The sequence below is a fragment of the Heloderma suspectum genome, chromosome 3, assembly GCF_057233095.1.
Source record: "Heloderma suspectum isolate Gila_16-S chromosome 3, 16-S_ref, whole genome shotgun sequence".
Lineage (NCBI taxonomy): Eukaryota > Metazoa > Chordata > Lepidosauria > Squamata > Helodermatidae > Heloderma > Heloderma suspectum.
The window spans coordinates 109,670,232-109,685,288 of record NC_139460.1 but is presented as its reverse complement, the minus strand read 5'-3'; the positions used below and the strand labels follow the sequence as shown (position 1 = coordinate 109,685,288).

The 15,057-nt window shown below is 43.7% G+C and overlaps 1 protein-coding gene across 1 annotated transcript in view; it reads left to right on the top strand.

The window, feature by feature from the left end:
- The first annotated feature begins 1,087 nt into the window (after positions 1–1,087).
- GRPR (gastrin releasing peptide receptor) overlaps positions 1,088–15,057 on the top strand; it is a 35,100-nt gene continuing 21,130 nt past the window's right edge. The window contains exon 1 of the mRNA XM_084841751.1: positions 1,088–2,015. Coding sequence (XP_084697877.1) covers positions 1,552–2,015 — 464 coding nt within the window. The 5' untranslated portion in view covers positions 1,088–1,551. The remainder of the gene's footprint in view (positions 2,016–15,057) is intronic.

Sequence of the window (15,057 nt, the reverse complement as noted above, 5' to 3'; positions counted from 1 at the left end):
CACAGATCTTATCAATACATATGTGCACATTGTGTAAGAGGTGTGTGTGTGTGTGTGTGTGGGGGATACTAATGAACGGAAGGAACAGAAAACAGCAGCAAACCAAGCATGATAGGACTCTGTACAAAATCCATAATTCAAAGGAGATAACAACTGAAAATACCTGAAAAATCAGCTCTTCTTCAGAAATAAGACTAGGGTGATTCACATTGCAATCCCACTTAACTTGGGATTCGCTGCTTTGAGTGCCATTTTTTGGTAGAAAGGTGGGATATAAAATTAATGAAGTCAATGTGGCTTATTTCTGAGCAGACATGTGCACAATTGCACTGTCAGATCTCTGAAATCCAGGGAGCAATTTAATTTAAAGGATAATTTCAGAAGCAGCCCTATACTGGACACACATTTATCAGTTCTGCAGACACCCCCCACCCCGAGAACCATGCATTAGAAAGAATCAAGCACTAAGCAAATTAAATAGATGAGCAGCTCAGTCCCACGTGTGTTTGGAAGTAAACCCCACTGTCTTCAGTGGGATTTACTCCTGGGTAAGTGTTTATAGGGTTACAGCCTCTAAGCCAGGGATGGGGAACCTGTGGACCTCCAGTTGTTGTTGGGCTTCAGCTCTTATCATCCATGGCCATTGGCCATGCTGGTTGGGGCTGGTGGGAATTGGAATCCAACAACATCTGAAGGACCCATAGGGTCCCCACCCCTGCAAATAAACACAATTTGCAGAAGTTATTCTAACATAATCTCATGTGGAATAGAGTAGATGACTTGAGTATGTGGGATTTAGTTAAGAATTCTAGTTGCCTGGTGTAAATCACATTGGTAAGGTAAGACGTTAAATGGTTTCTCTCTCTTTCTCCCCATAAACTACACCTAGCAATACATAGTGTGAGGCTTGCTTCACTTATACATCCTACATGAAAACATTCACAACAAAAAATGCATTAAAAAGATTCAAGCATATTTGTAAATGAATTTGGTCGGGCAGTGATGAAATTGTCCAGTAGGTGGCTGGCATTCTCCAAAAAACAAACGGCACGACTTTCCAGCAACTACTGTACTCCCTATATTGTGTGAGGCAGGGAGAGAGCAGGGAGAGAGCTGACGTTCCAAAGATCCTGCCTCTAGGATTTGTGTGTTTAAAACAGCTGCTCCTTACCTTTGCTGTAAACATAGCCTGCAAGTGCAGGATCTCAAAAGACCAGGAAAGAGCAGCAACTACCAATAGTTCTCACAAAATGTGATCCACTTGTTTTGTCACTGTTGGTACCGGACTCTGGATGGTTTTCTATAGACTTCCTCTCTCAGTCTTTTCTCTGGGTCTTTGCAAACTGGGAAACCACTTATTCACAGGCCTAACGAATAGGAGAAAGACCAACATTTTGGAACTGAAACTATGTTGAGGCTTCATTATTTGAATGGGCTGTGTTTATTATGTGTGTGGTTCCTTTATGATAAATCACACCACATATTCCACTTCTGTAGATAACCGCCAAGGAGCAACGCAATCAACTCAAAAGAATTTATGCAGTGTTGTGTATGTTTTTAAAAATCGAGCAACCATTTTCTAACCAAATCCTGACCATGGCTTCTGAGGAGTGCATTTTGCTAGATGTGGAATTGGATGATGTTATTCTTTGCAACATCTCTACTGTTCAAAGTGCAAATTTCTCTCTCCTAGGTGAGGACTTGTTTTACTATAGATTCCTATATGCAATTCCAACTATTTATGGAATCATCATTTTAATAGGGCTCGTTGGCAATGTTACGCTCATCAAAATCTTCTGTACAGTGAAGTCCATGAGAAATGTCCCCAACTTGTTCATTTCTAGTTTGGCTTTTGGAGACTTGCTTCTTTTGCTCACCTGTGTTCCTGTGGATGCCAGCAAGTACCTGTCTTCAGAATGGCTCTTTGGTCGAGTTGGATGCAAACTTATCCCATTCATACAGCTCACTTCAGTGGGGGTGTCAGTCTTCACACTCATGGCTCTCTCTGCAGATAGGTAAGCATCTTTCTGAAAGTCTTCTTGAGGTACAATATGGTTTGTTATAAACCCAGGGCTCTTCATGGATCAAGCTTGTTTTTGGAGTATGCTTGAAGTTCTTTCTAAAACCTATCTGACCAGTTTACAGTGAAGTACCAGAATATTCACAATGAATCAATTAAAATCAACACCTAAAGTGACATGAGACATGACAAATTAGCTGTCACTTGCTGTACCCTTACTGTAATGTTTTTATGTGTTTAACCATCATTTCAGTGCAATCCTATGCATGTTTATCCAGAAGTTTCATTGAGTTTGATGAGTCTTACTCCCAGGGAAGTGTGTCTAGGATTACAGCCTTAAACTGCTTTTAATGTGTGCTCTCTCTGTCTTTTAATCCAGTAAAAACAAAATTTAACAATACATTTCACTTTTAGGAATTAAGACGAATAAAAAAACCCCTGGGATTTTCATTATTTACCCATTTCATTTCACCAGCTGTAGGCTATGACCCCAAGAACAATTACTTGCAAGTAAAATTTTGTTGGAAGAAGTGGCGGTTTCCTTCCAGATAAGCCTCTTTCAAATCTACTACAGTCCATAGGTTTTCAAAGTCTGTTGCCCACCCTGTTCTGATGAATTGAACTTATAAAGGTTTAGTTAGAGTTGCATTCAGCTATTATTCTGAAAATTTCAGGTACCTAATGTGAGGAATATTCACAGAGGAAACAGCAATTAGCTTCTGTATCTTGCTAAACCCTATTCCTTTAAACATTCCGAATGAATCATGCACAATGCAAGGTAACAGGCTTTATGTGCCTATCTTCTTTCTTAATTTTCCATAATTTAAAATGTTATCATGCTATTTGTACCAGAGGTTTCCGAGATATATTTTGTGTTTATGGTGGAGGAGGTAAAGAAACAGTTGACCAAATTTCACAGATTTGCATAGAGCACAATTCTGCAGTTAACAAGGTCCAATTAACAAGCAAGAAGGGTTCGATCGAATGAACAGAAATGGTCTATATTATCGAACTCACTGGATGTCTGCTTAGGGTGGGAAATTAATAACCCACCTAATTTATGTTTTGTTTTTTGCCTTCTTCATATATATGGCAGATGAGAGCTCATTGCTACACAATCCTAATTAGATACATTCAATAAAACAGTCCACCAGCATAACCAAATCTATTTCTCCTTAAAGTTACTTTAAAAAACATAATGTCCTTTTCATCAGCATGCTAACCAGCACTATAAATTCAAGTTCGTAGTCCAGAATGAAAGGGATCAAGAAATGTGATTTGTTACTTGTAATGCATCCCATGCTTGTATAAGAGTAAACTATAGGGGGTTTGTGTGCTTTGTTTTGTTTATTGAGAAGCATGGAAGCAAATAGCTACACTGGATTTAGGGAACATAAGGGCAGCCATAGGTATTTCCCAGAAACTGTGGTTTTATGCTCTAGCTCCAAATAAGTGTCACATTTTCTCATCAAGCTCTTTTGATAATCAACAGTGTTTTGGTTGCATATGTGGGGAATAGAACTGACTCCAAATATGTAAGGACTCAGAATAAGAACATAAGAAAAAAATGGCTATGCTGGGTCCCTCACAATAGAGGTGCACTTAGCTTAGCAGTAGCTAGACAGATGCTCCAGAGAGGTTTGCAAGCAAAGCATAATCATAATATTGCTTAATCCCAACATCTGGCACTCTGAAGTATACTCTCTGAATATAGAGGTCGCACCTGTGGCTATTATTAAGGCTAATAACCACAAGACTAGTAGATTATTCCTTCTATACTCATCAAATCCTTTAAAAAAAAAACAAACCTCAACTCCTACTATATATATAAAGAGGGAAAAAGACAGAAAGAGACGGAGGGAGGGAAGGAGGGAGAGAGATGTTTCATTGGGTTGTAATAGAGCTATTCTATACCGTATGTAAAATGGGATGAGATGGGGGACTTCTGGGCTGTACCACTTCAGACAGAAGGCAGCATATCTTATTTTAGAATGCTCTTGCACATTTTTTAAAAAAAATGTCCTTGCATGTAGTAAGCTAGCACTTCAGGGACACATGGCTACACTATTTCCCCTTATTCACTCTTCCCACAGTAGTCATATAAATGTCTGCCATGTACACCCTCAGTGTCCTTTTATGTTGAGCTAAGAAGCCATAACTGTTAATGCTTTTCATCATGCAAGGTATGATACACACACAACAGTCATTTTAGTTGTCCTCTTCTATAGCTGCACTAGCACTACTGTATCTCTTTTGATGTGCATAAAAACCAGGATTGCACACGGCATTCTAAACAGTGGTTTATCACATATGTCATATGCGGTTATATATCTTCTCTCTGTTAGTCAGTCTATCTCAGAAATATATGCTGAATTCAGTGCACTTGTGGATTACCTTTGAAGTAGTACCCACCTGCCTGTAGACAGCTGGTTGCATGTAGCTGCCAACATGCACAACATTATGATTCTTGCATGCCATGCCATAAGAGGCTAGCCCTTAATCCTGAGTGTAGCAGAGCTGCACCCAGCTAGCTGGTCACAGGCAAGCTGCCAACATGCATAACAATTCCAAGTGGCTATTGATGTGGACAAGACGCTTGAATCCGTCCAGCCCACCACATGTGAGCTTGACCCTTCCCCATCTTGGCTAATACGATCTAGCAGGGGTGGATTGATTGGTTGGGTCCAGGGGGTGGTAAATGCCTCACTCTGTCAGGGGGTGGTGCCTGCTGCCCTGAAAGAGACTGTGGTGCGCCCTGTCCTGAAGAGGCCCTCCCTGGACCCAGAGATATGTGAGAACTATCGCCCCACTGCTAATATCCCCTTTGGGGGCAAGGTGCTTGAGCATGCGGTGGCTAGACAGCTTCAGACATTCTTGGAGGAAACTGATTGTCTGGACTCATTTCAGTCTGGTTGCAGGCCAGGGTATAGCACTGAAACGGCCTTGGTTGCTCTGACTGATGACCTACGGCAGGTGGAAGACAGGGGGAGTGCTACCCTGTTGATCTTCCTGGATCTCTCAGCGGCTTTCGATACCATTGATCATGGTATCTTACTGGATCGGCTCTGCAGGATGGGAACTGGGGGCACTGTGCTACAGTGGTTCCGCTCCTACCTGCAGGGCCGATTCCAGAGAGTGGTATTGGGGGATTCCTGTTCTACCTCGTGGCTATTAAGCTGTGTGGTGCCACAGGATTCTATTCTATCCCCCATGCTGATCAACATCTATATGAAGCCGTTGGGTGAGGTCATTAGGAGTTTGGGGGTGGGGTGTCACCAGTACGCTGATGATACGCAGCTCTATTTCTCCTTGCCGTTAGAGTCGGCTGAGGTGGTGAAGGTGCTGGATCAGTGCCTGAAGGCTGTAATGGGCTGGATGAGGGCCAATAAACTGAAGCTGAATCCTGACAAGACAGAAGCTCTGTGGATTGGTGGCCCGGAGTACTTGGGGCCAGCTTTGGCTGATCCACCAGCTATGGCCTTTCCTGGACATGGATAACCTAGCCACAACAGTACATGTGCTGGTAACTTCCCAATTAGACTACTGCAATGCACTTTATGTGGGGCTTCCCTTGAAGGTGACTCAGAAGTTGCAGCTAGTGCAAAATGCAGCAGCTAGACTGCTGACCGGAACATCTCATAAAAACAATATAACACTGGTTTTAAAGGAATTGCACTGGCTGCCAGTATGCTTCCAGTAGGAATTCAAGGTTCTGGTTCTGACATTCAAAGCCCTAAGCGGCATGAGACCTCCATATTTGAGGGAGTGCCTCTCCCTATATACATCTGCCTGTGGATGGAGATCTGTTGGAGGGGCCCTCCTCTGCGTCCCACCAGTGCAAGACATACACTGTGGTGGCACATGGGAGAGGGCTTTCTCTGCTGTGGCACCCCGGTTGTGGAATGCCTTCCTCTTGGAGGCCTGATTGGCACAGACATGGATTTCATTTTGGCGCCAAGTAAAAACATGGCTTTTTACCAAAGCCTTCGAGGGCTAAATGCATTCCCCAAAGTTGCACACTGTTTTAACAGTTTTATTGTTTTAGATTTTAGTTGGTATTAGCTTGGTTAATGGTTTAATATGTTTTTAGCTGTTTAAATTATTTATTGTTTTATACTGTTCAAATAGATTTAATCTGTATGCCACCCTGAGAGCTTAATGGTATAGGGTGGGATACAAATGTTTGAAAATAAATAAATAAAGGTCACGTGGACTTGGATTGGCCCATTGTTACCATTTAAAAAAAAAAAAGTGATCCACCTTGTAGAAAGTCATGGATTTGTACATGGATTTTTTGATAAAGTGCTGTGACACTGTGCAGAACTTAAGAGTCCTCAAAAATCATCTGTGAATCCAACCAAGGATCGTATTGCAGGAGGCGGAGCTTCCCTGAGAATATTTGTTTTTAACCGATATCATTCATGACATGGCCTGGCACAACCGATATCGTTCATGACATGGCCTGGCACAACCTTGACAAATGGGTGGTAGTCCAGAGTCTGAGGTGGAAAGAGAAGGTTCCCTTGACTCTGGGCTGGTAGCGTAACTACTCTGAGTAGAGTGATGTCTCCAGAAAACCATAGCCAAGAGCGGAATTCAGCCAGGATTTAAAAAAACTAAGTCCTCTCTGCAAAATTAGAATGAAAGAAAAAAATCGTGGTAAGGAATGATGTGTGTGTGTGTGTGTGTAGGGGGTAGATTAGGATATCTGAAAAGCAGCAGGGGTAGATTAGCATATCTGAAAGCAGCAGGGGAGAATTACATTGATCTCAGGTATTTTCTTCTAGACACCTAGTCTAAAATTTTGACTGTTATTCACTTCTTATTCAAGGCGCATTCAACTGTCTAATGTTCCTCAAATAAGAAGTGGATAACAATTTATATTCCCAAACAGTGAAGCATTCATTATCTTGTTTTGCAACTTTGTAAAAACATAGCACATTTACAAATGATTAGGTTCCAAATTCACTATTAACACTTAAGGGAGAGGGAGGGAGGGACAGAAAGAGAGAGAGACAGAAAGAGGGAAAGAGATCTTTGTCTACATCCCTGACAGTATCAGGACAATAATGTTGTTGCCATTTAAAAAAAAAACCTTCCTCCACAAACTTAGGGATCTTAATCTGGAGATATATCACACAATATCATAATGTCTGTCTCGCTATCCATGTTGTGACCCTAATGTGAATCTGCTTCTAAAGCAGAAAATAGGATATGATACTGGTAAGAGAAAGGATCCGATCCCAGTATTTTTGTACGGGGCCATATGCCAAGTGCTCCATGAAAGAATACCTTTGTAGAAACAAAAGCTCATTAGCATCGTTCCCATTGAACAGGCCAGCCACCTTTTGGGGATTGGTTGGCTTCAAACTCCCCTCTTTCATAGACGGATCAGTGTTCTCAGAGAACTGGCACTAATAGTAACCTCTTTGGCCTAAGCATCCCCATCTTCCATCTGGAAGCTGGGTAAAGGGATTTTCCCTTCTGCAGGCAACTTACTGTGTGTCCAGAGAATAGTCCAAAAGAACAACCTGTATATCAAAACCAATTTTTGTGCATGGATCATTCTAGCAAAATTGAGGAAATGTGTACAGGGAAAAACCCCATCCAAGATTCAACTTTTCAGCACAGGAAAGAAATGGGTAATGGGGTACCTGAGAGGCAGTATAAAATTCATAAATTAATTGGATAATAATGATAATAATAATTCAATTATATTAACATGAGTAAGTATATAATTGAATTTTGGAGCAAAAGGGGCTACACATACTCAGGAGGCATGATCAAACACATTCATAGCCTTTCTGTCCTCATCTGTGGAGAGAAATGCTGTATAAGTGCACAGGGATGGTATCTGCATGTTCTGAACATTCCCCCATTCACAAAACAGAAAAGTTCTTCCAAATGCAGATCCCAATACAGCTGACAGGTCCCAGCCATAGAAGGTAGGAATACTGGTAGCCATTCAGTAAAATGGTCAGAGCATAAATTCCCTTGCCTCAGATCTCCTGATACTTGATTAGTGAAGCCTGGGAGGTACCCTATTGGTAAAGTATCTAAAACTGATTGCTATCAGAAAGTAGGATACTGGGCTAGATGAGCTGCAGGATTGCTTCAATGAAGCACTTCTTGCATATTTATGTATGTATTTATTTTCAATCTTTCTGAATCATGCCTCCACTCAATTGCCTGGTTTGCACATAATACTAACCAACGGTTTATTGACAAACCATGTTTTGTTAACCACAAACAACCACAATGGTTTGTGGTTGGCTTGTGAACTGTGGGTTGTTTAAACCATAGGTTGTTGTTACATGTGAACCCAGAACCATCGATTGTTCATGGGTTGTTCTGCCAGGCCACTGAGGTGGAGGGCAAGAGTGGTATACAAACAAACAAACCCAGACACTCTACACTTTGCAGCACCAGAAAGGCATTTAGGATACGGGGAGGGATGGAGTGGGCGAAAGAGGCGGGGAACAAACAACCCAGGGATTGAGAAAACAAGCCATGATTTGTTCAACCATCTGCCAGACAAACACCTGGGTAGGACAACGAACCATGGGTTAAATAAAAGCTGTGAACCAGGTCAATGAGTGCTGGAGGAGATGTACAATAAAACCATAATCATAATAAAATACAACAATTTCAAACAAAACTAAAATAAAACAGAAAAATACATAAGAATAAAACAGAAAAGCCTTCTGAAATCAGAAAGCAGCCGTAATCAGTAAAAGCTTGGCAGAACAATATAGGTTTTTTCTTAAACCAGCTCTCTAAAGGCCCAAAACAAGAGAAGGCAGATTGTGGAAAGGCAGATTGCTATGCAGAGGGCCCTGTCTCTGGTCTCCACCTGCTTAACCTCTCTAGATGGTGAGACATGGCCACAGGGCCTTGGATGAAGAATGTAGGCTCCAGGCAGATCAATACAGGAGGAGGTGATCTCCCAGGTACCTTGGCCCCAAGCCATTGAGGTCTTTATAGGTAAGAATGGCGCTCGCAAACAAACAGAAAGCCAGTGAAGCTGTTTATAGAACACATGCCAAACAAGTTTGGTTGCCCTCCCTGTAGTTTCAGAACACTTCTAGTTCTTATGTTTTAACAAACATTTTTAAAACTTTAAATATTGTATCAGCAACATCTTTCCAGTATCCTAAGTATGACAAGCCCTGAGTCCAATCATTTATCAAGAGGGTGGGGGAAGGAATTTCTCTTGCAAATCTCTAGGGGCTAAAATGGTGCTGCTTGATGTTTTTGGAAGAGACTAAAGCAGGGGGCTCAAACCTTTTTTGACCTGTGGGCACATTTGGGAATTTGATAAACTGCTGTGGGCACCATCACAAAATGGCTTCCACAGAGGATGTGGCTAGTCACATAATGGCTGCTGGGGTGGGGGGCTGGCTAGTCAAAAGTGAGCTAAAGAGGTGGTGGAGGGGGGAGAAAGAGCAAGGCTAGAGGCTGGGAGGGAGGGGGAAACAGCAAGGCAAAGGGGAAGAGAAAGAGCAAGGCAAGAGGCTTGGATGGGAAGAAACAGTGAGCTAAAGAGGTGTGGGGGAATAGTGAGGCTGGAAGGGAGGGGGGAACAGCAAGGCAAAGAGAGAAAGAGCAAAGCTAGAGAATAGAAAGAGAGAGAAAAAAGACTGTGCTAACACTTAACAAGGTTTGGTGTGTGTTTTTTTAAAAAATAATCTTTTGAAGGGGTCAGAGAGTGGAGAACTTTATGGGTGCCATTGGAGGTCCCTGTGGGTGCTGTGTTGGGAACCTCTAGACAAAAGTTTAAGGATCCCATCGAGATATCTTTGTCCAAGCCTTAGGGTGGCCATGTGTCCTCTTTTACAGAGGACAGTCCTCTCTTTGAAGGTCTGCCAGAGGAATGTCTTTTATTTGCAGGTGTCCTCTCTTTGAAGGGCTGTCCTGTCCAATTCTGGTTTAAGGATAAAGAATTATGACAACTGTTGCCCAGCAGCAATTAGCATCCTGACAACAGACTGAACCTGCAGGCCCATGGGACACCTGGCCACAGTCTTCCACGGTATGGTGAGATGTATTGTATTTCTATTATTATTATTATTATTATTATTATTATTATTATTATTATTTCTAAATGTGCATCAATACATATACATCAGTATATGCAAATGTTATGCAAATTTATGTCCTCTTTTGTAGTCTTTTTTGATGATGCATTTCCTCTTTTTTGCCGATTCATAAGTGGCCACCCTACTCAGGCTGTGAACATGCAGCTGTCCCCAGGGCAGAACTCACCTGGCAGATAAATGGCCTGTACTGTCAACAGTAAAAACACTGATTACCTGTTCAGGAGGGAGCAAGGATGCTTGAAATCTATTTCTCTCTCCTCTTCTCAAGAGGGGATCAATGCTGAGCCTACATGCTGGGCCATCTGTCTGCTAGTGGACACACTAGGGATGTACGAAACACTTACCCTCCCCCTGAAATTCTCCCCAGCCAGCTCTGCTCCACGGCAACTCCGCGGAGCCATTGGCTGGAGCCGCCTGCAGCCAGACATCCGGCCGCTGGGCTGTGCAGGGATGCAAATGGCAGCTGCCATAGCCGCTGCCATTTGCATCCCTGTCTTTTGCCGTGATAGGTTACGTATATATTTATGTAGCCTATCATGGCAAAAAGGGAACGCAAATGGCAGCGGATACGGTGGCCACCATTTGCGTTCCCTTTTTTGCCGTGATAGGCTACGTAAATATTTACGTAGCCTATCATGGCCTCCGCAGGGATGCAAATGGTGTCCCTGCATTAGCCGTGATAGGCTACGTAAGTATTTATGTAGCCTATCACAGCAATAACGAAGAAGCGAATAATGAAGAAGCGAATAATGAAGAAGTGAATAATGAAGAAGCGAATGGCGGCCGCAGATGCGGCCGCCATTCGCAAAGCAGAGTGAACGGCGCCAGGTAGGTGCTCCATTTCACGCGCCTTTCACGGGGGGGTGGGGCAGGGGGTTTGTTCCACCATGGATTTCGGGGGGTCAAATGCACTGGCATTTAGCCTCACTGAGATCCATGGCGGAATTCTCCGCCATCCCTAGGACACACAGTAGAGAATCAATATTGGGAAGCTGTAAAAGTGTTTAGGAGTTTGCCTATTTATTTATTTATTTGTTTGTTTATTTGTTTATTTATTTATTAAATTTATTAATCGCCCATCTGGCTGGTCACCCAGCCACTCTATGTATAATAATAAAATAATAAAATAATAAATGTACAATAATAAAAACAATTTAAAACAATAAAATTCTACACTTAAAAAATCGTATTTCTAAAAATACCCTAACCCAGCCCAAATGCCTGCCTGAACAACCACTTTTTAATGCATGATGAAGTTCATTAAAGAGGGGGCATGGCGGAGTTCCCTAGAGAGGGAGTTCCACAGATTGCGGGCCACCACAGAGAAGGCCCTCTCCCTCATCCTCACCAGCCTAGCTGTCCTGGCTGATGGGACAGAGAGAAGGCCATCCAAGGCTGATCTTGTTAAGCTGCCTGTCTGGTGTTGCTGGAGGCTCTCCTTGCGATAGGCTGGGCCGGAACCATATAGGGTTTTAAAAGTCAAAAAGTCACCTTGAATTTGGCCTGGAAACCAACTGGTAACCAGTGCAACTCCTTCAGCACCGGAGTGCTGTGATCATGCCGGCAGCTGCCTTTAATCAGGCGAGCTGCCATGTTCTATACCAGCTGCAGTGTCCAAACCATCTTCAAGGGTAACCCCATGTAGAGTGCATTACAGTAGTCTAGACGAGAGGAGACCAGGGCATGTACTATCGATGGGAGCAGATGGTTGGGAAGGTAGGGGCGCAGCCACTGTATCAGATGGAGTTGGAACAGTGCTGTCCAGCTCATGTCTGACACCTGAGCCTCCATGGACAGCTGGGAGTCTAAAATGACCCCCAGGCTGCGGACCTGGTCTTTCAAGGGTAGCCGTACCCCACTCAACACCAGGTCAACATCCCCCAACGTACTCTTGTCTCCCACCAAAAGTACCTCAGTCTTGTCAGGGTTCAGCTTCAGCTTATTCCTCCCCATTCAGCCATTCACCGTCTCCAGACATTTGGACAGGGATTCTACGGCCAACCTTGGTGAAGATTTGAATGAGAGGTAGAGCTGCGTGTCATCCGCATATTGATGACACTGCACCCCAAACCTCCTGATGATAGACCCTAGTGGCTTCACATAGATGTTAAATAGCATCAGGGAGAGGATGGAACCCTGTAGCACCCCATAAGTGAGCAGCCATGGGTCCGAAACCTCCTCTCCCAGTGCTACCCTCTGGTACCTGCCGGAGAAGAAGAACCGGAACCACCGTAATACAGTGTCTCCAATGCCCAACCCCTCCAGGTGGTCCAGGAGGATACCATGGTCAATGGTATCAAAAGCCGCTGAGAGGTCAAGGAGAACAAGGAAGGAGCATTTCCAAGCATATTCCAATTCAATGACTTCCTTCCTGTTTTGAAACTGCATATTAGTTCTAAGGGTGCTACAGGGTGCTTTTAAGGTTACCATTGCAAACTTGCTGGCCACAGAGCATCTGTGTGTATATGTCACTGAGATTCTCCACTTGCCCACACAGGAGATGTGGTGAAATACAGACTGTATAATAAGCTATGCATGAAGTCCACTTGGAGGAATCAGCTTGGCAGGCAGGCAGGCTGGCAAAGATTCCCAGCACACTCCACCTTGCAGCCAGTGGAGTGCAATGGTTAGAGTGTCAGGCTAGAACTGGGGCAACCCAGACATCCCCACTCAGCCATGAAGCTCACTGGTGACCATGGGCCAGTCAAACTCTCACAGCCAAACCTTAATCTACCTCCAGGGCCGGCCCTACCATTAGTTAGAGTAGATGCTTGGAGAAGTGTAGCAGTGGCAGCCCTCTGGCTTTCCCTCCTGAGACCCGCAGCCAGTCCCCTCTGTTGGAGGATAGAACTATATAAGACCAAGACGTGGTCTGAAGGCACATGAGGCAGCCTCATGTGCCTCAGGCACATGCTGAAGCTGAGCAGGTCTGGGTCTGGTCAGTGCTTGGAGGGGAGACCACCTGGGAACCACATGTATAGCCACCTTGAGTTCCACAGTGGAAGAAAGGTGGGATAGTAATGTAATAACTAACTAACTAACTAACTAACTAACTAACTAACCTGTCTATGCTATGTGACTTGCCTTGCACCACCTAAACTAGGCTGCTGCCTCAGGTGTGGTGGAGGATGCTATCCCATCACCAGTATTGAAGTAAGACTTGAATTCTAGTCCAAGCAGCTTCTGCACATGGAATGTGGGAGGGGGCATCATCTTGTCCTTTGCCTCAGATGTCAAAATGTTGCGGGCCAGCCCTGCCTACCTCACAGGATCATTTTGAAAATCAAAGGGGGAGAGAACCATGTACACCGTCCCAAGTTTCTTGGAGGTAAGGTAGACACTTGGGCATCACCAAGAAGAGGACAAACCAAAAAAGAAGACAGTAATTTGCATAACATTTGCATATGTGGATGTACAGGTGTAAATGCAAATGTAGAAAGAATTACTATCATTTAAATAGAAATGCAATATGATCCCACCACAGTGGGGAAGACCGTGACCTGTGTGTCTGCTCAGTCTGCTGTCCAGGTTGATGGGCAGCTTCAAGGCTCCGGTTCGTATGGTTCATTATCTTTAAACTGGATTTGACCTAAACAGCCATTCAAACAGAAAACGCCTCCACATAGAGGACTGTCCCCTGTAAAGTGGGATGCATGGCCACCCTACTTGGAGGAAAGACATGACATACATGTAATAAACAATACTAAGTGCATAGCAGGATGAGTGGAAGCTTTCCGCAACTCAGAACAAAACCCGAGCCCATCATATGTGCTTGCAACCGATCAGTTCGAGTAAAAAGGGAAACTTCCCAGAATAGTTGTAAAGGTGGCTGGTCCTAGCTCCTAGAAAGTTGTTTCCCACTGATTGCTCCTGAATAGGTCCTATTGTATTCTGTGCCTGGCGTATGTGTAGCTAGATACGATTGATTTGCAGAAACGTACGTCCTGCGTTCCTTGCCGCTGTGTCAATACGTTATGACCTGAATCATAACATCCAGCTTTTGCGTTTACATTTCTTCGTCTCCCTTCCCCATCTGCACCAAGAGAGACACAGAGCAAACACCCAGAGCATTCTGAATGAGCTTCCAAGCAGACGCAGATGGCCGAAACGCAATGGTGCCCGGAGCCATTATGAGCAACCCGTGTATCCACCCACCAAAGTAAACTGCATTTCTGGATGTCAACCAAAGGGTCGCAGTGGTTGCACTGAGATAGGAAGGATCAATATTTAAGTACGAGAAATAGACATTTTCATATGGGCATCGGCTGTTTATTTGGAGTGCTTTCCAATCCCAGTTATGAATCAGAGCATCCACTGAATCAGAATAAAATAAGTGCTGAATGGAATTGGAATTACAACACAAATTCTGCTCCCCATTAAAAAGGACAGTTGGAGAGAATGGCTTTCATTCTCAAGAGCTGGTGCTGAGAATCAGGAGCTGCTGCAGTGTGTATGTACTGGCTACAGGGACTGAGCTACAAATCAGGAAATCCCCGGTTTAGAACTTTCCTCTCACATGAATTTACTTGAAATCCTTAGGCAAGCCACTCTCTCTCAGCCTCAGTTTCCCCATCTGCAATATGGTGGGAAGTGGGGCGGTATTAATACTGACTCACCTTACAAGGGTTACTGTAAGGATTATGACTAGATGCATGTGAAGCACTTCAAAGACTTGAAACCGCTATACAAATGTTGTGTATTATTATCAATTTCAGGAAAATAACCTACTTGTTAAAACAGCCTTCCCCAACCTGGTGCCCTCCAGATGTGCTGGACTGCAACTCCCATCATTCCCAGCCAGCATAGACATCTGGAGGGACCCAGACTGGAGAAGGCTGTCTCAGAGCGAGCAATTTTATTTTATACACACTTTGTTCCAGGACTATGTGCTTAGTGCTGAGGCAGTTCCGTTGTCCATCATTGTAGAGGATTATTTCA